The sequence below is a fragment of the Lepus europaeus genome, chromosome 13 (genome assembly GCF_033115175.1).
Source record: "Lepus europaeus isolate LE1 chromosome 13, mLepTim1.pri, whole genome shotgun sequence".
Lineage (NCBI taxonomy): Eukaryota > Metazoa > Chordata > Mammalia > Lagomorpha > Leporidae > Lepus > Lepus europaeus.
Window position 1 is genome coordinate 14,943,251 of NC_084839.1, and position 24,791 is coordinate 14,968,041.

Sequence of the window (24,791 nt, forward strand, 5' to 3'; positions counted from 1 at the left end):
GTACACTGCATATCTATCTGATCTGGACAAAGCTGAAAGCAAGCATCTCAACGTCCCAATTAGCGGAGTGTCAGGCATGGGTAGGTAAGAAAAAATTTTGAATATCTCTTGTCATTTTTTTTTTTTTTTTTGGACAGGCAGAGTGGACAGTGAGAGAAAGACAGAGAGAAAGGTCTTCCTTTTTCCATTGGTTCACCCCCTAATGGCCACTCCCGCGGCGCACTGTGGCCAGCGCACCGCGCCAATCCGAGGCCAGGAGCCAGGTGCTTCTCCTGGTCTCCCATGAGGGTGCAGGGCCCAAGCACTTGGGCCATCCTCCACTGCACTCCCGGGCCACAGCAGAGAGCTGGACTGGAAGAGGAGCAACTGGGACAGAATCCAGCACCCTGACCAGGACTAGAACCCGGTGTGCCAGCGCCACAGGCGGAAGATTAGCCTAGTGAGCCGCGGCGCCGGCAATATAACTGTCATTTAATCCCAGTTTTCCAAGAACTCTCTGAAGTGCCCTTACAGAAGGAAGTCCATGATAAAGTGCAGTTAGCCGTAAGCACAGATAGCCAACAATAAAGTGAGGGCTATGGGGGAAGAAACACACAACAGAGTCTTGAAAACTTGACACTCAGAATGTGGTCTATGTCACTGAGCAGCAACTCCATTTTCTGGGAACTTGCCATCTATCCAGAATCTCAGTCCTACCCTAGATAAAGTTAATCAGAATCTTCAAAGTAATAACACATCACATGATACCTAACCACATTAAAGTTTGAGAACTGATATGAACCACATTAAAGAGCTCAGCCCTTACCCTATCCTGAAAGTAATGAAGAATCTAACATAATAAATAAAATATCATTTAAAAGCTATCATGACACCCTAAGGACATGTAACCTAAACAAAATTTTGGGGCCAAAGTACAATTTCAGTTATAAAATTAGGCTCCTTTTTTTTTTTTTTAAACAAATAATTGACAGTACATTTTGAATCTCTTCAAGAAACCAAAATGTCCCAAATCAAGCATATTTTTCAGATGATTTAATAGCAGGAATAAAAAAATAATGCACTCTGGTTTCAGCTTGTTGCTAATTAAAATTCCCTGAAATACTACCAGACCATTATTTCCCCAGTACTTTTTTTTTCCCACTCATTCTCTAGCCTCCTCTCAATTACTGAATAGTGATTATTATACAAGTGCAAAGAGCATTTTTTGTTTTCCCAACATTAAATTCTCCTAAGAAAGTTTTTATTAATGCCTCATACATCAACCTGCAGTTAGTTAGTTAGACACTCAGACACCAGCTACTGATTTTAGTACTTTACCATTAGAAAACAGCAATGTTTCATGTAAAACTAGGGAGGAGATGCACTAGGGGAAATGTGGTGAGTGTCTTATAAGGAATGTGACATGCTATGCTATACAAAAGATATGAACACTGAAACTACACAAGATGACAATGTTTTTTGTTAAATGGGCATGGTATGGAATTTGCAGTTCGCTATTAGGTTGCCAAGGTAACCTACATCTAACAAACACTGAAGGATCCTACCTTTCAAAATAGGAACCACTGTAATTCAATGATGGTGGATTTTCAAAAATACTCATTTAATGATGATGGATTTTCCTGAGAGTTAGTTCTAGGTTAAATAGTAGAAGTGTTTCTAGTAAGATAAAGAGACATATTATATACATTTTGTTTTACATATACATTTTATAATTATATATAATATATATGTATATCTATATATACATTTTATATATACATTTTACTATATATATACATTTCAAATATTCTGCAATATGTTAAAAGCAGAAAAGTCCCTCTAAGAGTTTCACCATGTCAACAATGCTCAATACAAAATTTTAAAAAATTATTTACTTATTTTTAAAATAAAATATTATAAACTAGGAACACATCAGTTCTCTTTTCCAGGAAGAAAACTCCATCAGAATAGGGACAAGTCAAAAAGAAAAATGCAGAATTAAAGGTTCATTACAATATATAGGTATATAGGAAACATATGAACTTCAAGAGAATTTACAATCTCTAAATTTTATTTAAGTATTTAATATTTCACATTTCACATTAATACCAACATAAGGACTAACAGTAGTGACAAACGGAAAAGTTATCTAATTCTGTAGCAGAATAACTTTTTGTTTTTATATTTTTTTTTTTTTAGTATTTATTTATTTGAAATGCAGACTTACAGAGAGACAGAGGCAGTGGGAACATGGTGATCCTTCCCCCCTACCTCCTTCCCGCCCACAGCATTCCTAAGATATAAAGAGGCCAGGTGGTAGTGAACTATTCTCTGCAGTGTAAGTGGATTTGGGAGTGGAGCTAAGAAAGTTACAGAAAGTAGTCTGGCGGACTAGTGCTGTGGTACAGCAGGTTAGGCCTCCACCTGCAGTGCCTGCATCCCATATAGATATCGGCTGCTCCACTTCCAATTCAGCTCCCTCCTAATGGGCCTGGGAAAGCAGTGGAGGATGGCCCAAGTACTTGGGCCCCTGTATCCACTTGGGAGACCCTGATGAATCTCCTGGCTTTTCAACCTGGCCCAGCCCCCAGTGTTGTGGCCATTTTGGGGAGTGAACCAGTGGATGGAGGATCTTGCTGGATCGCTCATTCTCTCTCTCTGTAACTCTTTCAAATAAATACGTAAAAATTTAAAAAAAAAGTAGTCTGAATTTCATGACAATGAAATCATATTGAGTAAGGTAAGATGTAACTCACGTAAACAGAGAATCAAAAATACTAAAATTAATCTAGTATAAACAACTACACATGACCCTCAGTAAGTTGGATTTATCAGTTTGTATTTCTAGAACTGCCGCATTTTATTATATCTCAACTATAATGCGTACTCTTAAGGTAAAGCTGTGAATCATTTACTAATTCCCAAAAGTAAGTCACATATAGATTTCATATTTTTTTCCTAACTTTGGTCTCAAAATGAGTCAAATGTTACACAGTTTTTCTATAAACATCTACAGACGAGGCACTCTATTAACCTGCCTTTCATCAGTAACTTTTAATGTGTCACTTGTCCTTACTTTTTGCCCAAGTCAATATTAACTGCTTTATACTAACTCTACGTAGAAGAGAGAGGGAGGGGGGTCTACTAAAAATTTTCTTGGGGCTGGCACTGTAGTGTAGCGAGTAAAGCTGCCGCCCGCAGTGTCAGCATCCTATATGGGCGCCGGTTCGAGTCCCGGCTGCTCCACTTCTGATCCAGCTCTCTGCTATATCCTGGGAAAGCAGTGGAAGATGGCCCAAGTGCTTGGGCCCCTGCACGTGTGTGCGAGACCCTAAAAAAGCTTCTGGCTCTTGGCTTCGGATTTTCTCAGCTCTGGCCACCACTGCCAATTGGGAAGTGAACCTGCAGGTGGAAGACCTCTCTCTCTCTTCTCTGCCTCTCCTCTCTGCATAACTCTGACTTTTAAATAAATAATAAATAAAATTAACCATTTTTAAAGGAAGAGACCCTTTATATAAAAAATTTTTTTACTTTCCCTCTCTCTGTCTACATCTTTAACAATCCTGTAAGTTGGGTAGTGTGTCACTGTTTTCAACTTGCAGAACTGAAACTTAAGAGGTGGTACCAATCTGCGGTTACACAACCATTTCTGACTGAAACAAAAACATGTTTTTAAGCAATATTCTAGTGGTCTCCAAACTTTTATGGGCACGTGCAGCTATTCAGGAAAAGAAATTTTGAATATGCCTTCCGACACAAAATTACAACTGTATAGTTCACACAGGGTATGAATGCGATAGTTGATTTAAGCAGACGTTCTAACACGCTCCCTGCCTACTCACACCCTCCCAAAATTATGCGCAGATCCCTGCGCATGCTACTGCATGTTTTTAAGGGCTACAAAGCAGCCACCCAAAAGTCGGGGAATCTGGAAGTTCCCTTGGAATATACATTGCGGAAGCTGGCTTTTAGTCTCCTATTCTTTAAATATATACGGAGCAGCAAGCGCTCGGTCGTTTGTCTTCAGGATTTCTACACCAAGCAGGTGCTCTTTCTAGGAATCATCACCGTGTCACCCTAGCCCCCTGGGCCCTGCAGCCCTGCCTCTACCCGAGTCCTTTGATTTCCCGCAATTCTTAGGCTCCCTCTCCGGTCGTTTCCACGAGAAACCAGGGAGAACAAACGTCAGTCAAAAACCCTTCGCGGATCACAACTAAATCTCCCTAGGTTAACACAGTGGGACTTCTCAAAAAAAAAAAAAAAAGAAGAAGAAAAAGAAGAAAAACTCATCCTAGTGACGTTCGCCCACAGCCGTTAGAGAAACCTGAGAGGCTGCCTGGGAGGCAGCCCTCGACCCTCAGACCCGTGGGGCCCGCGAGCCCAATCCCCGACGCCGCAGCCGCTCCTCGAGGCTCTCGGCGACGCCCGGGGCCGTGTGGGGACAGCCGCGGGGAAGCGGCGGCCCCGCGGACGCCAAGTTTCCCGCGCCGCCGGCCGGGCCTCTCCCGTGAGGGCCCCGGGAACAGCCCGGACCCCGCCGCAGCCGCGCCGACCCCGCCGGCCGCGACCACCCGGGTGGGCTCGGGGGCAACGGATCCCGCAGCGAGGCAGAGCGACGCCGCGCGCGCCCTCACCCTACCTCCACCACGTCGAAATCGCCTCAAGGAACCCAACAGGCCGGGCTGTCGCGACGCCACCGGGCCCTGAGCCACCCCAGGGGCGTCTGGGCCTGGGCCGGCAGCCGTTGGCCCACCGGCAGCCGCGCGATCGCCGCCGGAGAACGCAGGAACCCCGCCGCCCCGGCGCCCACCGCGGGACGGTCCGCGCGTGCGCCCCGCCCCCCCCCCCGGACTCCGCCCGCGCGTGCGCGGTCCGGGGAATTCGCGCCACCGGAGCCGAAGAGGACAGCCCCGAACTGCCCCTGGGCGGGCGAGGGAAGCTGCCAGACACTCGCTGCGCGACGGCGGCCGAGCGCCAGGGAGGCGGGTGATCCGCTTAAGTGAAAGGAAAGAGAGCTGCGCGTCCCCGGCAACAGGTCCGCGCATGCGTCACTGGCCCGGCCGGGCTACGGGGAGGGACGCGGAAACGGTTACTTCCCGGAAGAGGCGGGGCCTCCTGGCGAGGGCGCGCGATTCGAATTGTGTCCGGGCGGTTCCTGGGCTTTGCCTGGGGAAAGGCACGAGGGACTTTTTGTTTGAGAAAATTCAGAAACTTGGCGGCAGCAGTAGTGAGGATTCAGGCCCAAGCTGGTAAATAAAGAAGGGGCTGCTCCCTAAACCGAGGAGACGTCGCTGTCCGGGTAAGTCCCGCGGCGGTGCTTACGTAAATTGGTTCCTGGGGAAATACGAGGTAGGGGCAAGCTCTGGGTTCCGGGGTGACGCCCGGGCCCCGGAGACGCCTCAGGCTGCGGCCTCTGAGTGAGGTCGAAAATCTGACCCGGCCGCGGGCCCTGCGGCTGCCCGGCTCGCGGTCCTGGAGCCTCGGGCCTCCAGGAATAAAACCTCCCCCACCCAGGTTCCCCTTCGACTAGCTGTCGGTCCACGCCTTGTCTGACCCCGTCGGAGTCTCAAGTGTGTTACCGGCTGTGGAGGGGAGCGCGGTTGCCTTCGCGCGTTTCGTGGGTTCTTCATAGAAATAGAAAACCGAGAAACGATGTGCGAGCAAGCGGACACTCTCTATTTGATCGGCAAGCGACAGAAGAGCGGCTGGTCCAGCGGAGACCAGGTGCAGAGCCCCAAGGAGTCGCTGGCTGGCAGGACGTGCCCCGGCTGCTGCAGGCGTCGCTGTCCTGTCCTTGGGTCAGTCTCGGGGTGCCCAGTGCGGGGGCCGGATTCACACTCGGTGTGCCGATTGGCTTGGGGCCCGTGGGGACTCGGCCCCCTCCTCTGCTGGCTCTGGGTGGAACGTTGCAGCTAACTTGAAATGTGGTTTAAAACCGGCAGGTCACACGTGGCGCGCAGGAGGCCACAGTGGGGTCGCAGCCGGCGGCCTGCTTGTGTAGGAGGACACACTGTCTACAGCGGAGGGGCCCACAGAGCCCCCAGCCCACGGCCGGTCACCATTGCGGGTCCTGGCTGAGAAACCGCTTCCTACAGGAAGCCTCCCGTAATCCAGAGACTGGGCAGGGCGCCTCCTCTCTGAATCTCAGGTGGCTTCTCTCCTGACCTCCGAGTCTGCACTGGTGACGTTGGTATAATGCCCTTTTTAATCTCCGGGCTTACCACTAAGTTCCCCAAATCAGGACCTGATTTCTTTTTCTTTTCTTTTTTTTTTTTTTTCTCGTCCAGCACCTAAAAGCATTCCTGGTAAATTCTATGTGTTTAATATTTTTTGACAAGGTAAGCCAGGGTTATATTAAACCTCAAAGCTTAAAGTCATGTGAAAATAAAACAAAAAAATCTAAAAAATAGCATTCGGCAGTGAAGTTAGGTGGTGAATTCCGTTCGGTAACACTTCACACTGATTGAAAGTTTACACCATTTACCAATCTATATGAAAATATAGTCATCTAAGCGGGAATTGGGAAATTTAAATATTTCTCACTTTATTGTTAAAGAATTTTTCGAAAGTATTTATTTGAAGCTGAAATAGGATGGAAAGCTGTTGCTTTAATAAAATGTATTTTTGCATAAGTCAGTGCTCTCTTTTTATGTTCTTTAAATTTGATTCATTAGTGGAATTAGCAAGGGTCTGTGTTTTTCTCACCTCATTCAGTTTTATAATTAACCAATAAAAGCTTATTAGCCTTTAAGGAAGTTTTAGAAGCATAAATTGATTTATGGGCACCATATGGTTACATCAAAGGATTTGTTTTTGTTTTAACTTGAAGTGGACTCGTAAGCCCTTTATTCCAGCTAGAAGTTTATGTTCTTCCTTCCAAGCAGTAATTTCTTCCAAATTACCAAAATTGGTCATAGATTCAAAAGGTATTATAATCTTGTGTTTACCTTTATTTAATTCCTCTCATCTTATAGAAAGGTTAAATGTCTTTCCAAGGTCGTATACCTAACCAGTAATATATCTAATACCAAATCCTAGGCTGTCTTTCACAAGTCCTGTGCTTTTTTTCAGTAAACTAAATAAATTGAAGCTACTTGTAAACCATAAAGTTATTTGCTATGTGTTGTCTTAAGTTTTTTGATTGACATACTATTCTTTTACCACAACTAAAAATTGTGAACATGTCATATATATTGATTGCCTGAGTAAATTAATATAAATAAAATTACAAAGGACAATAGACTCACCCAATTCCACACCACAAAAAATTTCAAATTTTACTCTATTAAAACATAAATAACATGACAAAACTATACATAGTTTTTCATAAATTTGGTGTGTGTATTGCTTTTAAATTTCACTTAATGCTGAACTATTTTTAAGTGATCTCATTAAGTTGATTATAACCACATACAAGAACCATCTGTTCTGTCTTTCTGTATAGTTCATTATCTTAAAAGCTGTAGCAGTCTGTCCCTTTTTGGAGTTTTACCTGCTTTGATAGTCTTAACCACTAATGCCATTTCAGGGAAATAATTAGTACCAATAACGTGTGACCAGGAAGGGAAACAATAGATGATGGAAACAGAGATTTGAGATTAGCTGCTCTCTTAAAACTAACTATGGTGTTCTTTTAATACAATATACATTTCATGTTATTTTCCCTTACAAAATTATTTAAGTAGTCTTTTAATACTCTACTTTTATGAATCTTCTTCTTAAAGAACATGTATATTTAAGCTTAGATTGTGACTGTACTAAGGATAATCCTAGATTAATAATTTAAAAGAATATATTTAGAACACATAATTTTGCATAAACAAATTTTACATTTTACAACTGTTTATAAGATAGCTACTATAAATGTAGAAACTTGTGACTTAAATAAGTTGTGTCACTAGCAAGGAAATTCACTACCCATAAACAAAAAGATGATGGTTTTAATGTCTGAGCTGTCAAACAACATCCCTCTGGCTTCTGTGTGGCCGGGGAGGATTCTGAAAAGTGAAAGCAGGAAGGCCAGTGAGGAGTCAGCCGCAGTATCCTATAGGCCACATCAGGGAAGTATCATTAGACACCGGGATTTAGGATGTATCATGGAGACAGAGGTCTTGCTGACAAGTTTATTGGGAGCAAAAGAAAGATGAAAATCAAGAATGACTGCTAGGTTTCTGGCTGAGTGCATACATATTTGGGAAAGATGACGAGGAGAAACAGTTTTGAGGAGAGGTGGTAGAATCAGAGTTAGCATATTATGTGTTAATTGGCAGATAACAAGTAGGCAGTTAGATATTCTAGTTGAGACCTCAGGAGACATATCAGATGATGTGGGATAAAGAATATTAGAAGACACGAGAGTGAAGAAAAGTTCTGATTCCCAGGCCTATACCCAATTCCTTCAATATTGTTGCTTAGCATAATTTTAATCCATATTTTTTAGACTGTAGGAATAGTTTTGTAGTAATTAAAGATCTAACAAATTCATTAATAAATTACTAAGGATAAAAAGACTCTACAGTATCTAAAGAGGATAGCACCTATGAAAATTACCCCCTATGTCGTGTAATTCAGAGAGAAAAGTACAGAATGAAGCATATTGCACAGTAGTAATTCTTTATGCCTGTGAAAAGAATTTAACAGCCCTTTTCAAATCCATTTCAGTAGATATACAGAGATTGTAGGTTAAGTACCAAAGCAGTTTAATAGGCTTTGAGATAGGTTAGTGTGGTAACCATTTTCACTTAGCTGAGGAAAAATGGAGAAGACTTTTAGCACAGAGATGGTAAGGACTGAGGGCTGTACTTTATTTTTTGTCTATGTTATTCGTACCAGTTGTGTTTAGCCATTATGATAACTGTGTGATCTTTACTCACCTTTTTGAAGTATAGCCAAAGTAAATATCCTAGGTAGACACTGCAGATATCTTTCAATTACCATTGCCAGTTATTTTGTAATATAGCTGGTTACTCATTCCTTAAATCAGGCTTATTTATGGCAAAAGAAATTAAAGTGACATGAGAAATTAAGTGTGATAATGTTATATGACAGATATTATTTATGGGAACTGTGATAAGCCTTTATATTGCCAACGGATCCTAATTGTGAGAGACATAATATATTACAGGTTGAGCACTCCCAATCCGGAAATCCAAAATGATCCTAAATCCAAAACTTTGAGCACTGACATGACACCACATATTGAAAATTTCCATACTTTGAAACTTTATTTCATGCATAAAATTATTTTAAAATGTTGTATAAAATTACTTCTAGACTATGTATATAAAGTATATATAGTTAATTTTGTGTCTAAGACTTGGGTTCCAACCTCCTAGTTATAAGGGGTTTACACGGAAGGGCATATTAATAAAAAATGTATGCATGGCTTTCAAAAATTATTTTTGCACCAGAATAAGCTTACCTTTTAAAAAATTTTATTTGAGAATGAGCTGCTTTCTGTCCACTGCTTCACTCCCCAAATGCTCACAATAGTTGGTCTGGGCCAGGTCGAAGCCTGGGGCTGGGAACTCATTCTAGGTCTTTCATGCAGGTGACAAGGTCCCTCCTAATTGAGCCATCACTTGTTACCACCACAGTCCAGCCTCGGCAGGTCCAGAGGGTCCCGAAGGAGGGGAGGCATCAGCGAAGAAAGGAGATGAGTTGATGGGGTTTAGGCAGCAAGGGAAGGCATCATTCTGCCATTCCTTCTCAGCTTTATTTTATAGTGTTTTTACAAATACTTTTCATTAAGCCTTCTTCCTCCTAAGCCTCTATTCTTTCTGAGAAAGAACACATCACAAGTGATCGTCTTTTAATCTTGTTTTGTTTCATTTTCCTTTCATGGCTTCATCGTAACCTTCCCATTAATCTTTTCTCTATTCATAGTGGATTTTTCAGCTATATGAAACTTGCTTAATTTATCTAAAGGTGCTAGACAAAAAGTCTAAAGTTGTATAGGTTGATCGGTTGATTTTAAAAGGTTAAAACTGTATAGAGAAAGTTCTAATTATTATATCCTATTTTTCTAAAGGTAAATCACACCCCCAACAGCTGTGTTTTTATAAAACCTATTCTGTTGTCCAATGTAAGAGTTCCTTGTTCCTTTTTTCTACATTTCCAAGCAGAGGCATAACATCCTAACCTTTGTAAGAATGGCAGTGTTTGTACGTCAGTCCACCTTCCGTAATGTTAACTAGGCACGTGCCATTCTCATCATACATCATACACTCCTGTGCAAGGAAAGGGGGGATTTGTGGGAACAAGCAGCTGCATGCTCTTTCTGTTCTATTTTCTCAAAACTCCTCATTACTCATGTTCCTAATAAGATTTTTGCTCTAGACAAATTTTAGGAGAGTCTGCATTAGCAGGAAGCTGTAATCCAGAGCAGAGCCAGGACTTAAATGCAGGCACTCTGATCTGGGATGCAGGTGTGCCACTGGCCTTCTTAACTGCTGTGTCAAGCACTCACCCCAAACTTATCTTTTCATATAATTTTTTTTCAATATCTTTTTGAAGTACCCTTGTATCTCATATATATATGTAAATATTCCAGAATCTGAAATCCAAAATACTTCTTGTTTCATGCATTTCAGATAGGAGATACTCAAGATATGATAGAACCAGTTCTATTTTTTTTTCCAGGCATGTGTAGCTACTCCCAGTGAATCATATTCCATTAATGTCCCGGAATGAAACAACTTAGTACAGGATTACAACAAGTTTCAGTGATGTGTCTCTGATTTTTCTTTACCAGGACCCTCAGAGGGAATACAGTTTACATCACAGTCATATATGTGTGTATGCCATCAGACACAAAAAGAAGTGGCAATCTTGATTACTATTCAGTTTTATATGTGTCGTCACCTTATATAATGAATCACTCAGGACATGATAGAAAGATTGAACCTTATAGCTGGGAGAGCCATAGAAAATGCACCTTGCCCAAGTCCCCAGGGCTAATTCCTAGGCCATCTTAAGGAAACTAGAAAATGTGAATCATTCTCCCCTCAAAAAGCTGTACTGAAGTCTCATTTAATATCCAAGTATTTGGAAATTTGCCAAAGACTGCTTTCTAATTTGACCCATGAATTGTATACATATTTGGTCACTTCTAAATCTTTAGAAACAAACCATCTAAAGATTCATAATTTTCCCAAATCATTACATATAAGGGTCACATTTAGTTTTAATTTTTTGTTTTTTTTAAAGATTTATTTATTTGGGGCTGGTGCTGTGGCATAGCAGGTAAAGCCGCTGCCTGCAGTGCCCGCATCCTGTACGGGCGCCAGTTCAAGTCCCAGCTGCTCCACTTCCAATCCAGCTCTCTACTATGGCTTGGGAAAGCAGTAGAAGATGGCCCAAGTCCTTGGGCCCCTGCACCCACCTGGGAGACCCAGAAGAAGCTCCAGGCTTCTGGCTTTAGATCAGTGAATCTCCGGCTGCCGCAGCCAACTGGGGAGTGAACCAGTGATGGAAGACCTCTCTCTCTGCCTCACCTTGTCTCTGTGTAACTCTGACTTTAAAGTAAATGAATAAATCTTTAAAAATATTTATTTGAATGTTAGTGTTTCAGAGAGAGGTAGAGACAGAGAGAGGGCTTCCATCACTGGTTTATTCCCTAGATGATTGCAGCTGCCGGAGCTGGTCCAATCAGGAGCCCAGAGTTTCATCCAGATCTCCCATGTGGGGGTAGGGACCAAAATACTTGGGCCATCTTCCACTGCTTTCTCAGGCCATTAGTAGGGAGTTGGTGCCCATAGGAGGTACTGTCGGTGGCTTAAACTGCCATGCCACAACAGCGAAGGGCCACATTTTTTGAAACTTTTTTTAATTTCAAAAATAATATATACATATGATTATTTAATAAAGGAAACAACACATAGATATCTGGTTTGGAGAATAATTCTTGCCGTGCCTGAGTTGAAGTTATCCCAGGTATTTTGTACCTGTGTTCATTTGAAAACTTGGAGACTTTTATCAGTATGCATAGATCGATCTCATTTTTTATTTGCTGTATTATCCAGTCTATTGTCTGAACATACCATCATCTGCTTAGTCCTCTGTTGAAAATGCTTGGTTCTTTCCAGGATGTATATTGTATATAGATATATTGTATACATCTAAGAGCTTATCGTAAAATAAACCACTGGAAGAGGTATTGATCAGTTGGAAGTTATCTACTTTTAAAATTTTGACTACTTGCCTCAAAGTCATATTTAAATGAAGTAAGATGTTATGATAGTGTTCTTCCAGAGAGAGGAATTGAATTGTTTCCTTCAATAGCAATGTATTCTAATATCCAGTGTGAGTCACACATGAAAGGAAAAAAACTGTCAACAACTTCATGTACAAACTTGAGTTTTATGTGTTCTGTGGTTAATATTTTAAAAGTCCCTTCATAATAATGCCTTAGAGACTATATGCACATATTGTTTTTCCAGCGTTAAGCACAACTTTTCATATTCAGTCTAAATCTATACCACAATGCTGTACTCGAAAAATGGAGCCTCTTGATGTAAAATAAGGTTAGCACTGGTAATCCTATTAGCTATCAAATGTTTCTTTGTATTTATAAATCTGTATATTTTTCTTTGTAAAATGACATATCCACAGATAGCTGTGCATTCTTAATAAAAATGAGTACACCACATAATACAGTGGCACTGGCCACATTGTCAACTTGAGATTCAGAAAAATATAAAGAAAATGACAATACAACTTCTAGCATTTATTCTTTACACCCACATGCAATTTGAAAAAAAAAAAATTACTTTTAGGATGGCTGTTTAAAGGAACAGACAGTACAGCAGTTATATTCACCAGGTTTCTGCATACAGAAGAGCCTTTGACTTAATTTATTTCTGTCTCCTGCTTTGTGTTTTTGGAATGAACAAAGCTCAACTGTTGAGAAGATGATGATCTGGATTGTATTTGTATAGTCAGACTCAATTTTCATTACAAACTCTACCTCTGTCATTATCAAACAATTACAAAGGAGGAAAATACTAAAGCAGGTAACAATAGCAGAACTTAAGTTTTGGTTTTAAAATATCACACACTGTACATAGAAAAACATTTAACATTAGTTTTATTTGGGTGGTATAACTGTAGATGACTTAAAACATCTTTTTTTGTTTTTTTTGGACAGGCAGTTAGTGAGAGAGACAGAGACAGGTTCACCCCCAAAATGGCCGCTATGGCCGGCGTGCTGCGCCAATCCGAAGCCAGGAGCCAGGTAGTTCCTCCTGGTCCCCCATGCGGGTGCAGGGCCCAAGCACTTGGGCCATCCTCCACTGCCTTCCCAGGCCACAGCAGAGAGCTGGACTGGAAGAGGAAGCAACCGGGACTAGAACCCCAAATACCGGCACTGAGGATTAGCCTAGTGAGCTGCGGCACCGGCCAAAACATCTTTTCTTTAAATTTTCCTTTTATTTTCTCAAAATGAACATGAAAATCTAATGCTCTTTCTGTTTTCTTATCCCTTGTTTTATCCCCACTTTTCCATCCATTTTTCTTCATTAACCCTTTCGTGTTTCTTTCAGTTTTTTTTTTTTAGTTATTATCTTGCTCTTGGTTTTTTGGTTTTGGTTTTGTTTGTTTGTTTGTTTCCCTGATTATGATAGAGGACTGGTACCCAAGAGCTTTGAACAACGTTTTATAAAGTTATGTTTTAGGGGCCGGTACTGTGACAAAGCAGGTAAAGCCTGCAGTGCTAGCATCCCACATGGGTGCTGTTCAAGTCCCGGATACTCCACTTCCCATCCAGCTGTCTTTCCTATGGCCTAGGAAAGCAGTAGAAGATGGCCAAAATCTTTGGGCCCTTGCTCTCGCATGGGAGACCTGAAAGAAGCTCTTGGCTCCTGGCTTCAGATTGGCCTGGCTCTGGCGATTGCAGCCATCTGAGGAGTGAACCAGCAGATGGAAGACCTCTCTCTCTCTGCTTCTGCCTCTCTGTAGCTCTGCCTTTCAAATAAATAATTCTTGTTTTAAAAAAATTAAGTTATGTTTCAAATAACAGATTATCAGCAGAATGGGAGTGAATGACTTGTGGCAAATTCTGGAGCCTGTGAAGCAACACATCCACTTGCAGAATCTTGGTGGGAAAACCATTGCTGTTGATCTGAGTCTCTGGGTGTGTGAAGCACAAACAGTCAAAAAAATGATTGGAACCGTCATGAAGCCACATCTCAGGTATAGTAAATATGTAATAAAAGGTCTTAGGCTATAGATGTGTAATTGTGTAAGCACACTTGTGGTCTTAGTCTTGTTTCTACTTGATTTCTTTTTCTTGTTGTCCTTTTGCATTTTGAGATTTTAAGGTATGTATAATGTGTCCAGATCTGCCCCCTTATATACTGATAACTCACAGGTTTGCATCTTTTACCCTCTTCATTGTCCTAAATAACATACCAGCTAGGATGCTTCAGTTATTAATAGCCAGAAATTGGGAGCCATTGTCTCCTTATGTTGTCCCTCCCCTACAGCCACTCCATCAGTAAGTCTTGCCAGTTCCACTTCTACACTGTCCTTTGTGTTCACAAACTCTGCTCACTGTCAGAGACAGCACTTCAGTCTGCACCACACTGGTCCTTCACTGGGGCTGCTGAACTGACATCTTCACAAATTTCCCTTCCCCTTCTCTGGGCCGCCTCTTCCAGGCTATTTTCCACATAGCAGTTAGGATGACAGTTAAGTCTCCCTTGCAAAAGAACATTCAGTGGTTTCCCACTGAGCAAAATGTTAACTTAGTAAATAAAACGTTATTGCATGTAATGCTTTTGATACCACACTATTGTTCTTGCCTTTATATCTATTTTGACTTACAGTAAATGTATGATGATTATATTAATACTGATTTATACATTTCAGAAACCTGTTTTTTCGTATCTCATATTTAATGCAAATGGATGTCAAATTAGTGTTTGTTATGGAAGGGGAACCACCAAAGCTGAAAGCTGATGTCATAAGCAAGAGGAATCAAATTCGTTATGGGTCTTCTGGAAAAACATTGTCTCAGCAAACAGGGAGATCACACTTTAAATTGGTTTTAAGAGAGGTGAGCCTTCATATTTAATTCAATAATTCAGATTTCAAGAATATATTTTACTCTACTAAAATATGTCATCTTTTAAAAAATAATTTAAAACTTATTTTTATTTGAAAGGGAGAGAGACAGAGAGAAACAGAGCTTACATCTACTGGTTCAGTCCCTAAATGCCCACAACTGCTGGGGCTGAGCCAGACCAAAGTCATGAGCCAGGAACTTAATCTGGGTCTCCCACATGGGTGGCAGGGAACCAGGAAATTTGAGTCATCACCTGCTGTTTCCCAGGGTGTACATTAGCAGGATGCTGGATCAGAAGCGCAGCTAGGACTCAACGAGGCACTGATAAAGGATACAGGTATCTGGGCTGTATCTTAACCATTGCACCAAATACCCATTCCTGTCATCTTTAATAATTTTTTAAATTTGTCTTTATTTGAGAGGCAGAGTTAGAGACAGAGAAAGAAATCTTCCATCTGCTAGTTTACTCCCCAAATGGCCACAACAGCTGGAGCTAGGCCAACGCCAGGAAACTCTTCCAGGTCTCCCACTTGGGTACAGGAGCCCAAGCACTTGGACCATCTTCCACTGCTTTCGCATGCCATCAGCAGAGAGGTGGATCAGAACTGGGACAGCCAGTATTCAAATTGCTGCCTATATGGGATACCGGCACTGCAGGCGGTGGCTTAACTTACTACACCACAGTGCCAGCCACCATCTTTAATAATCTCTAACCTTACTATGAATAGAAACCCAATCTAGATAGAAGGAAAAGGTTGTGTTTTAGAGTAAAACTAACCTGAATTTCTAAGTGTCCAAGTCCTGGTATTGACAACTAGAAGCCAAGACGTTGGGCAAGATTTTTAACCTATCTCTGCCTCATTTCTTATCTCTAAAAGGAGGATATTAATACTTTTTAGAGGTGTGATAAAATTGAAAAAAGGTGAATCAATGTTAAAAAAAAAAATGAAATCCAGTCATTTGCAACAAAATGGATGAATCTGGAAAACGTCATTCTCTTGACCCATCTTGTGTTATCTTTGCCCCATCACTCCCCTCTCCCACAGCCATAAAATTGTATCACATTGAATATTTTAGTACCTTTCTCTAAAAGATGACAAACAAGAAAAGACATATCCACAATATTATTATTATTTCTAAAAGTTTTGCATTAAATCTTTAATACCATCAGGTATTTAGTGTTCATAGTTTCTTAAATATAATAATTTTAAAACCCCTAACTAGCTACTATTTGTAATATACAGCTAAGTTAAACAACTGAAGAAATTAACAGTTACAAAAATTTGTAATTTCTTGCACCTACTTGTTTTCAGTGCCTGGACTTGCTGGACTGCTTAGGAATACCCTGGGTTCAAGCCGCTGGGGAAGCTGAAGCCATGTGTGCCTACCTCAATGCCGAAGGTTATGTAGATGGCTGCCTCACCAATGATGGAGATGCTTTTCTTTATGGGGCCCAGACTGTTTACAGAAATTTCACAATGAATGTGAAGGTAGCTTTTTCTTTCTCTTTTAAAAGGACTCATTAAATGAAATAATGCATGTAAAAATATTTTAAATACCTGGATATAGCAGTTGCCAAATATTTACTGTTTATTGAAAATACCATTGCCACATAGTTTGCTCCTTTAAAATGTGGATTTCTCTCCAAAGGGCTTAACTTGTTTCATATGGTTTAATTCTAAATCAGTTTCAATAATATATCACAGGATTGTACTTAAAATAGATTTGACCCAGAATTCTAGGTTTTAGTATTTCATCCTCAAAAACATCTCCAAATGTGCAAGTAGAAATACATAAGGATGTGTTCCCAGAGAAGATGGAGGATAGAAAGGGAGCTTACTGCTCTATTGTAGGGGAGAATAGTTAAAGATAGTGGACAGAGTGCAATTTCAGGGGAGGGTTAGGGAGAAAACAGCAGAGGAAACTCCATGCAAACTTGGGGAACACTGACTGTGAAGGGAGTGGATGCACACATCTTGGGACCTCAGCAGCTGAGAGCCTCAGCACCAGCTCTGAAGTGAGGTGAGATCAGACTGCAGCAGCCTGTCACTGGTGCTAAAGCTGCAGGAAGAACCTAATGTGGGCCTGGCTTGGAGCCCTGTAGGGGACAGTGTACCTGCCAACCTAGAGGAAAAAGCAGGGGCTTAGCAAGGGGCATGTTTTTCTCTTCCTCAACTACCGTGTACCAGTATCCTGTAACCAGCCAAGAGAGGGCAGGCATCATTTTGGGCACCATTTTGGGCATATGTAACAGCTCATGTCTGCGTGCCTAGCAACCAGCCAAGAGGACATGTCTAAGTCTGGCTAGGAGAATTAACCAGGGGCTGGGTGCTAGTGACTGTGGGAGCCTGTGTGCTGTAACTGGAAACACTGGGCTGTGTGGGAGGGCACAGGGTATGGCTGGGACATTGGGCAGTCACTGTGGGCCTCTCCATATACTCAGGGCTCCCTGAATCCCTGGTGAGGGTCATTCTTGCAGGATCTCTGTTCACACTGAAGACTTCACGGATCTTTTGTGTGGTTCTTGTGGCAGTGCAGATGAAAATTGTACCCACTGGAGCTAGCACTCAGGTATTGGTCTCCTTTGAGGAGAGTACATGAGCATGAGAATACACCAGCAGAGCAGAACAAACCACCCCTGTGATTTAAAAAAAAAAAAAAAAGAAGAAGAAATTTACCACACCCAACTTGGGTATCACCTTGGACACTCCCCTCACCCTGGAGCACTGAAAGAACTCCATGACTGACTCAGCACATGTGTTGGGTATTCACTGAAAGAGCAGACACTCCACTAAGCCGCAGAGACATAGTCCAAAGATAATAGCCATCACGTGGGCGGGGGGGGGGGGGGGGGAAGCAAGTATCACCACAAATGCCTAATAATAAATGCAACAATTCAAGAAACAAGAATAAGGGAGACAAATGACGCACCCAAAAGAATACAGTTTCAGTACTAGAATCTGAAGATGAAGAAATTGAGGATACACCAGAAATGGAACTCAAAAAATTGATCTTAGGATTACTTAGAAATAATCAGAAGCAAATTCATGAACTAAAGAAATCTGTACATGACATAAATGAAATTTTTTCCCACAAAATTCAAATTTTAAAGCAAAGTCAAAATGAAATATTGGAAATGAATTCAATAGAACAAATAAATAATATAGTGGAAAGCTTTAAGGACAGACTCAATGAGGCAGAGGAAAGAATATCAAAGTTAGAAGACAAATCTCTGGAAATTTTATAGTCAGACCAAAAAAAGAAGAAATTAGAAAAATAATTGGCCATCCTAATATCAGACAAAATAACCTTTAACACAAAAACTGTTAAAAGACAAAGAAGGGCACTATGTAATAATTAAGGGATAAATTTAACAGAAAGATGTGACTGTAATAAATGTATATGTACCTAATTACAGGGCATCTGGCTATTTAAAAGAAATGTTAATGTATCTACAGGGAGACATAGACTTCAAAACAGTAATAATGGGGGACATCAATACTCCACTTTCAGCAATGGACAGATTAACCAGACAGAAAATGTAGCAATTCTGCATCTTGTTGCAGAATACACATTGTACTCAGTGCATGGAACTTTCTCTTGGATAGACCACATGCTAGATCATAAAGCAAATCTCAGCAAATTCAAAACACTCAAAATCATACCATGCATCTTTGACCACAATGGAATGAAGCTGGAAATCAACAACTCAAGAATCTCTAGAATATCTGCAAACACATGGAGACTGAACACTATGCTGCTGAATGAACAGTGGATCATTGAAGAAATCTAAAAATTTCTGGAAATGAATGAAAACCAGATTTCAAGACATACTACAGGGAAGTTATAATCAAAGCAGCCTGGTACTGGTACAAAAACAGTGGAACAGAATAGAAATGCCAGAAATCAACCATGCATCTACAACCAACTTATCTTTGACAAAGGAACTAAAATCAATCCCTGGGAAAAGGACAGTCTCTTCAGCAAATGGTGCTGAGAAAACTAGATCTCCAGTCTCTGCATGCAGAAGTGTGAAGCAAGACCCCACCTTACACTTTACACAAAAATCCACTGAAAATGGATCAAAGACCTAACTCTACCACCTGATACCATCAAATTCTTAGAGAACATTGGAGAAACCCTGCAAGACGTTGGCATATGCAAGGTGTTCTTGGGAAACATCCCAGAGGCACAGGTAATCAAAACCAATGTTCATAAATGGGATTGCATCCAGTTGAGAAGCTTCTGCACTGCAAATAGAAATGCCAGAAAAGAAACGCTCACCAAAGTGAAGAGGCAACCAACAAAATTTGAGAAGTTATTTACAAACTATGCAACTGATAAAGGATTAATAACCAGAATGTATAAAGAGATCAAGAAACTCAACAAGAACAAAAAAACCCCAGTGGGCAAAGGACTTGAACAGGCATTTTCAAAAGAGGAAATCCAAATGGCCAACAGACACATCAAAAAATGCTCAGAAACACTAGCCATCAGGAAAATGCAAATCAAAACCACAATGAGGGGGGCAGCGCTGTAGCACAGTAGGTTAAGCCTCTGCCTTTGCACCTGCATCTCAGTTTATGTCCTAGCTGCTCCTCTTCCAATCCAGCTCTCTGCTTATGGTCTGGGAAAGCAGTGGAAGATGGCCCAACCTCTTAGGCCTCTGCACCGTAGTGAGAGACGTGCAAGAAGCTCTTGGCTCCTGTCTTCAGATCAGTTTATCTCCGACCATTTGGCCATTTAGGAAGTGAATCAGTGAATGGCAGATCTCTCTGTCTCTCCCTCTCTGTGTCTATAACTCTGCCTCTCAAATAAATAAGTAAAATCCTAAAAAAAATATAATAATAAAATACTACTATGAGGTTTCTCACTTCACCCCTGTTAGAATGGCTTTCATGTAGAAATGAGCAAACAAGTGCTGGCGAAGATGTGGGGAAGAGGTACTCTAATCCACTGTTGGTGGGAATGTAAATTGGTACAGCCACTATGGAAGACTGTACAGGGATACCTCAGGAATCTGAATGCAGACCTACTGTGTGACCCAGCCTGGGAATTTATCCAAGGGAAATGAAATCAGCATATTAAAGAGTTATCTGTACTCCCATGTTTATTGCAGCTCAAGTCACAATAGCTAAAATATGGAATCAACCCAAATGCCTGTCAACTGAAGACTGGATAAAGAAATTATGAGATATATACACCATGGAATACTACAAAGCAGAAAAAAATGAAATCCTGTCATTTACAACAAAATAGAGAACATAGTTAGTGAAATAAGTGAATCCCAAAAGGACTAGTACCATATATTCTCACTGACCTGTGACAACTAGTAGAGCATTTAAAAAGTAATCTATAGCAGTGAAATTAACAGTTCAAGATGCAATTACTTTGAACAACCCTTGTCTCAACTGTTGAGGAACAGTTTTTTTTTTTTCCCATACAATTTGTTGAACTGTAATCATATGTGTATAAAGTTAATTGAAAATAAATATTAGTAAAAAATAAGTTGGAATAGGAGCAATAGTTGAAAGAGGGGTGGAGTGTGGGTGGGAAGGAGAAATGGGTTTCTCTCTGTCTCCCTCTCTCACTGTGCACTCTGCCTGTCAAAAAAAAAAAAAAAAAAAAGAAAGAAAAAGAAAAGAAAAGGAGAAATGGGTGGGAAGAATCACTATGTTCCCAATTTTATATTTATGAAATGAATGAAGTTTGTATTCTTTAAATAAAAGGTTTCTAGGGGTTGGGGATGAGGAAATATAGAAGGATGTTCCTTCTGGTGTCATTAATAGTTCCAAAAATCCAGCAAGTGACCCAAATGTTCATTGGTTATCCACCATGGTTTCCAACCAAGGAGGTTTTTCCTGGGAGCATTTGGGTTATTACCATTTAGAGTTGGACAAGGGAGACCCTGCTTATACATTGAGTGAACTGGAGCCAACTGAGCCACCAGTCTTGCTATCCTCTTCTAGAATACCAGTAGCATCCCCATTGAGAATACTGGCACAGAATCCATATGAAAAACTAAGTAGTCATTTAAAAAGGTAGATATTAATGACATAAAAGGTATCCAGATGTAAGTAGAGAGGTATGTTGCAACATGGTGTTTTTACATAAATTTACTTAAAATGATCATTAAGTAGGATAATGGGTCTTCAAAAAGTTTATGGAAAATGTGTGATTATGAAAAAGCTATGCATGATTTCAAAAAATTTTTTTACAAAATATATTTATCTTTTAATGCTACTTTTAAACAAACTTTTTAAAGTCACTCATGTTAGTATATGTGTCTCAGAAAATGGTTTTTGAAAAAATAAGTACCAAACTGCTAATAGTAGTTAACTATTTTTCTTTTTAAAGATTTATTTAGGCTGGCGTCGCCGCTCACTAGGCTAATCTTCTGCCTGTGGCACCGGCACACTGGGTTCTAGTCCCAGTTGGTGCGCCAGATTCTGTCCCAGTTGCTCCTCTTCCAGTCCAGCTATCTGCTGTGGCCAGGGAGTGCAGTGGAGGATGGCCCAAGTGCTTGGGCCCTGCACCCACATGGGAGACCAGAAGAAGCACCTGGCTCCTGGCTTCGGATCAGCACAGTGCGCTGGCCACAGTGGCCATTGGAAGGTGAACCAACGGAAAAGGAAGACCTTTCTCTCTGTCTCTCTCTCTCACTGTCTAACTGCCTGTCAAAAAAAAAAAAAAAAAAAAAGATTGATTTATTTACTTGAAAGTCAGAGTTACACAGAGAAGGAAAGGCAGAGAGAGAGAATGAGAGAGAGAAGTCTTCCATCCACTGGTTCACTCCCCAGATGGTCACAATGGTTGGGGCTGTGCCAATCCAAAGCCAGGAGCCAGGAGCTTCTTCCAAGTCTCCCACATTGGTGCAGGGGCCCAAGGACTTGGGCTATCTTTTACTGCTTTCCCAGGCCATAGCAGAGAGCTAGATCGGAAGAGGAGTAGCCAGGACTCAAACTGGCGCCCATATGGCTTTACCCACTACGCCACAGCATCGGCCCCAATAGTAGTTAACTTTTAGTGATGTAATTATAGGTAATGTTTACTTTCTACAATATTTATATTTATAGTGCTTAATCTTATTAGGTTGTAGTGTACCAAAAGGCACCAGAAAGAGAAAGTGACTACAATAGTTTATTTTTTAGGCCCGTAAGTTATGGGGGGTGGGGGGAGTCATTGTAATCCATAAGCTGTACTTTGGAAATTTATATTCATTAAATAAAAGATAAAATAAATAAATAAAAATAATAAATAAATAAATAAAAAAGAAACTGGCTTTATTTTCATATAATGAAGTGTCAGATTCTTTTTCTTTTTCTTTTTTCTTTTTTTTTTTTTTTTTTGACAGGCAGAGTGGATAGTGAGAGAGAGACAGAGAGAAAGGTCTTCCTTTGCCATTGGTTCACCCTCCAATGGCCGCTGCGGCCAGCGCCTCTCGCTGATCCGAAGCCAGGAGCCAGGTGCTTCTCCTGGTCTCCCATGCAGGTGCAGGGCCCAAGCACTTGGGCCATCCTCCACTGCCTTCCCGGGCCATAGCAGAGAGCTGGCCTGGAAGAGAGGCAACCGGGATAGAATCCGGTGCCCCAACCAGGACTAGAACCCGGTGTGCCGGCGGAGGATTAGCCTGTTAAGCCACGGCGCCGGCCAAAGTGTCAGATTCTCTGAAGATTCTGGTGATTGGCGTAATTTTCCTATTTAAAGTTTTAAGAATAATTAAACATTTAAAAATTAAATATTTAATAAATTATGTTTTGTGATTTTTCTTTTATTTTGATACTTTGAGAAGATTAAACTAAATCTGTCTTTTCTTTAGGACCCACATGTTGATTGTTATTCAATGTCATCTATCAAGGTTCAGTTAGGTTTGGACAGAGATGCTCTGGTTGGACTAGCAGTTCTTCTTGGCTGTGATTATCTCCCAAAGGTGAGTTAAAATCCTAATCGTGTCTTGTTGGACACATGCTGGACAAATGTGAACAGAATATGGTCATGTAAAAATCTAATTTAAAATAGAATTTTACATATAATGAGCGATTCAGCCACTAAAACAATCAGCATTTCAGATGACATTAAAAAGCTGACTAGTGATGCTAGATATTTAAATGAGAATAAAAATGTAGTACCACAGCTTGAATCTCAGTAAATCTTTTTCTGTATTAAGAGATTCACATTCAAATTTGACTACCTTTTCAAGGAAATATAGGCATTATTATTTTCTTGTATTATGCTAATATTAGTTTCTATCACTATTTTGTCTATAATTTAGTTTTCATGTTCATTGTAGCTTTCCAGCTGTGCACATGCTCAGTGTTGTTATTACTGTTGCTAAGCAACTTGAGTACTGTAGTAAGGCATTCATACTTGCATGGCTCTGAGCATTGCACTGGTTTTGTTGATGAACATATTTTATTTATATCTTAAGATGTACAATATAGTGCCTTGCAACAAGTGGGTAACATATAAGTGAGTGATGATTAAAAATCAGGAAAATAACCCCATTTTCTGAAATGTAATGTGCAAAAGTATAAAAACGACTGGCACTGCTATATAATTACCTCCCTTGGTATCCTTGCAAATCTCTCATTTTCCTATGCTCCCAAGAGAAGTAGAAGGAAGAATGCCATATAATTTTTCTCCACCTGGGGTTTGAATTAAAAGAAATGGTAAAATTATTAACCCTGGTTTCTAATTGATACCATTAGTGACCAAATAGAGAAGTCAGCAATTTCTTTTAAATAAGCAAGAAAAGAATGCAGGAAGAAAACTTCTGAATACCACAATTAAGTATTTTATTATAATTATTCTGATAAAGAAAAATCGCCATTTCTCATATAATTGTATCATAATTAAAAACTAGAAACAAGCCAATGTTGAATTTAAGAAAAAAATTGCCAAATTAAGCTCACAGAAACCAGCTTCAACTATGACATTGTTTATGTTAAACATTATCCTTAGCTATTTTGACGTTGTCCTTTATAACTGAAGCTGCTACTTCTACACTGTTCTACTCAAAGATTTTTTAAGACCAGGTACTAACATGATTTGCCTTCAGAATATTACAGATGTAGCTAAATGCTAATACAAGAAGGGCAATAAATCTAACTGGCCTTGCCTAAGACAGGCTGTAGAGATGCAGTAGTGTTCTGAGCGCCCTCTGCTGTGCCATGGACCAGCTTTTTGGTAGCTGGATCCCAGGATAGGTGGGTTGGCAGCAATTCAGTTTACAGATGCAGGCAGGTGCACGGAATCCCTGAACAGTGGCTTTTATTTAAAGATTCAATTTAAAAGAGAAACAGTGACATGAACATCCATGTATGTATATAGTTTGTATGTATTGGAAATTCATGCTTGTTTTTAATTAAGTTTTTACTTTGAAGATTTAACTTGGAACTCTATTCTCGTCTGATATCTAGATCATTAAATATTAAATGTTCATATAATTAAGTGAACTTGCTTTTTCCTGATTAAAAATATACAAAGTTGAGTCAAATTAAAATATTCTCAAAATAATTGACATAATAAAGGAAAGCCTTCTAAAATTATGTCCCTTCCTTCCCTAAAATAAACAGTCAGTGAATTAATATATAATTCTGAATTTATTGTTTACATAGACTAACAGGTAATTGTTACTTCATTTTAAAATCCAAATCATATCCTATACTTTCATCGTACAAGTTTTGTATATATAGCACTTATCTTGCACTCTCTATATAGCACTCTCTATATAGCACTCTATCTTGCA

General features: G+C 40.4%; 2 protein-coding genes across 4 annotated transcripts in view; one reads left to right on the forward strand and one right to left on the reverse strand.

Annotated features, from left to right (window-relative positions):
* SMC6 (structural maintenance of chromosomes 6) overlaps window positions 1–4,750 on the reverse strand; it is a 95,934-nt gene extending 91,184 nt beyond the window's left edge. Inside the window, exons 1-2 of one of the 2 annotated variants that reach the window (XM_062208980.1) lie at window positions 4,619–4,750; window positions 1,545–1,656 (exon numbers count right to left, since the gene is read on the reverse strand). The gene's annotated coding sequence lies outside the window, so the exon portion shown is untranslated. The remainder of the gene's footprint in view (window positions 1–1,544; window positions 1,657–4,618) is intronic. The other variant, XM_062208981.1, reaches the window with a different exon arrangement.
* Window positions 4,751–5,069: 319 nt separating this feature from the next.
* The window catches only part of GEN1 (GEN1 Holliday junction 5' flap endonuclease), a 39,522-nt gene continuing 19,800 nt past the window's right edge, over window positions 5,070–24,791 (forward strand). Inside the window, exons 1-5 of one of the 2 annotated variants that reach the window (XM_062208982.1) lie at window positions 5,070–5,278; window positions 13,997–14,169; window positions 14,848–15,034; window positions 16,357–16,533; window positions 22,863–22,973. In XM_062208982.1, coding sequence (XP_062064966.1) covers window positions 14,009–14,169; window positions 14,848–15,034; window positions 16,357–16,533; window positions 22,863–22,973 — 636 coding nt within the window. In that variant the 5' untranslated portion in view covers window positions 5,070–5,278; window positions 13,997–14,008. Of the gene's footprint in view, window positions 5,279–5,365; window positions 5,778–13,996; window positions 14,170–14,847; window positions 15,035–16,356; window positions 16,534–22,862; window positions 22,974–24,791 lie in introns of those variants that run through there. The other variant, XM_062208983.1, reaches the window with a different exon arrangement.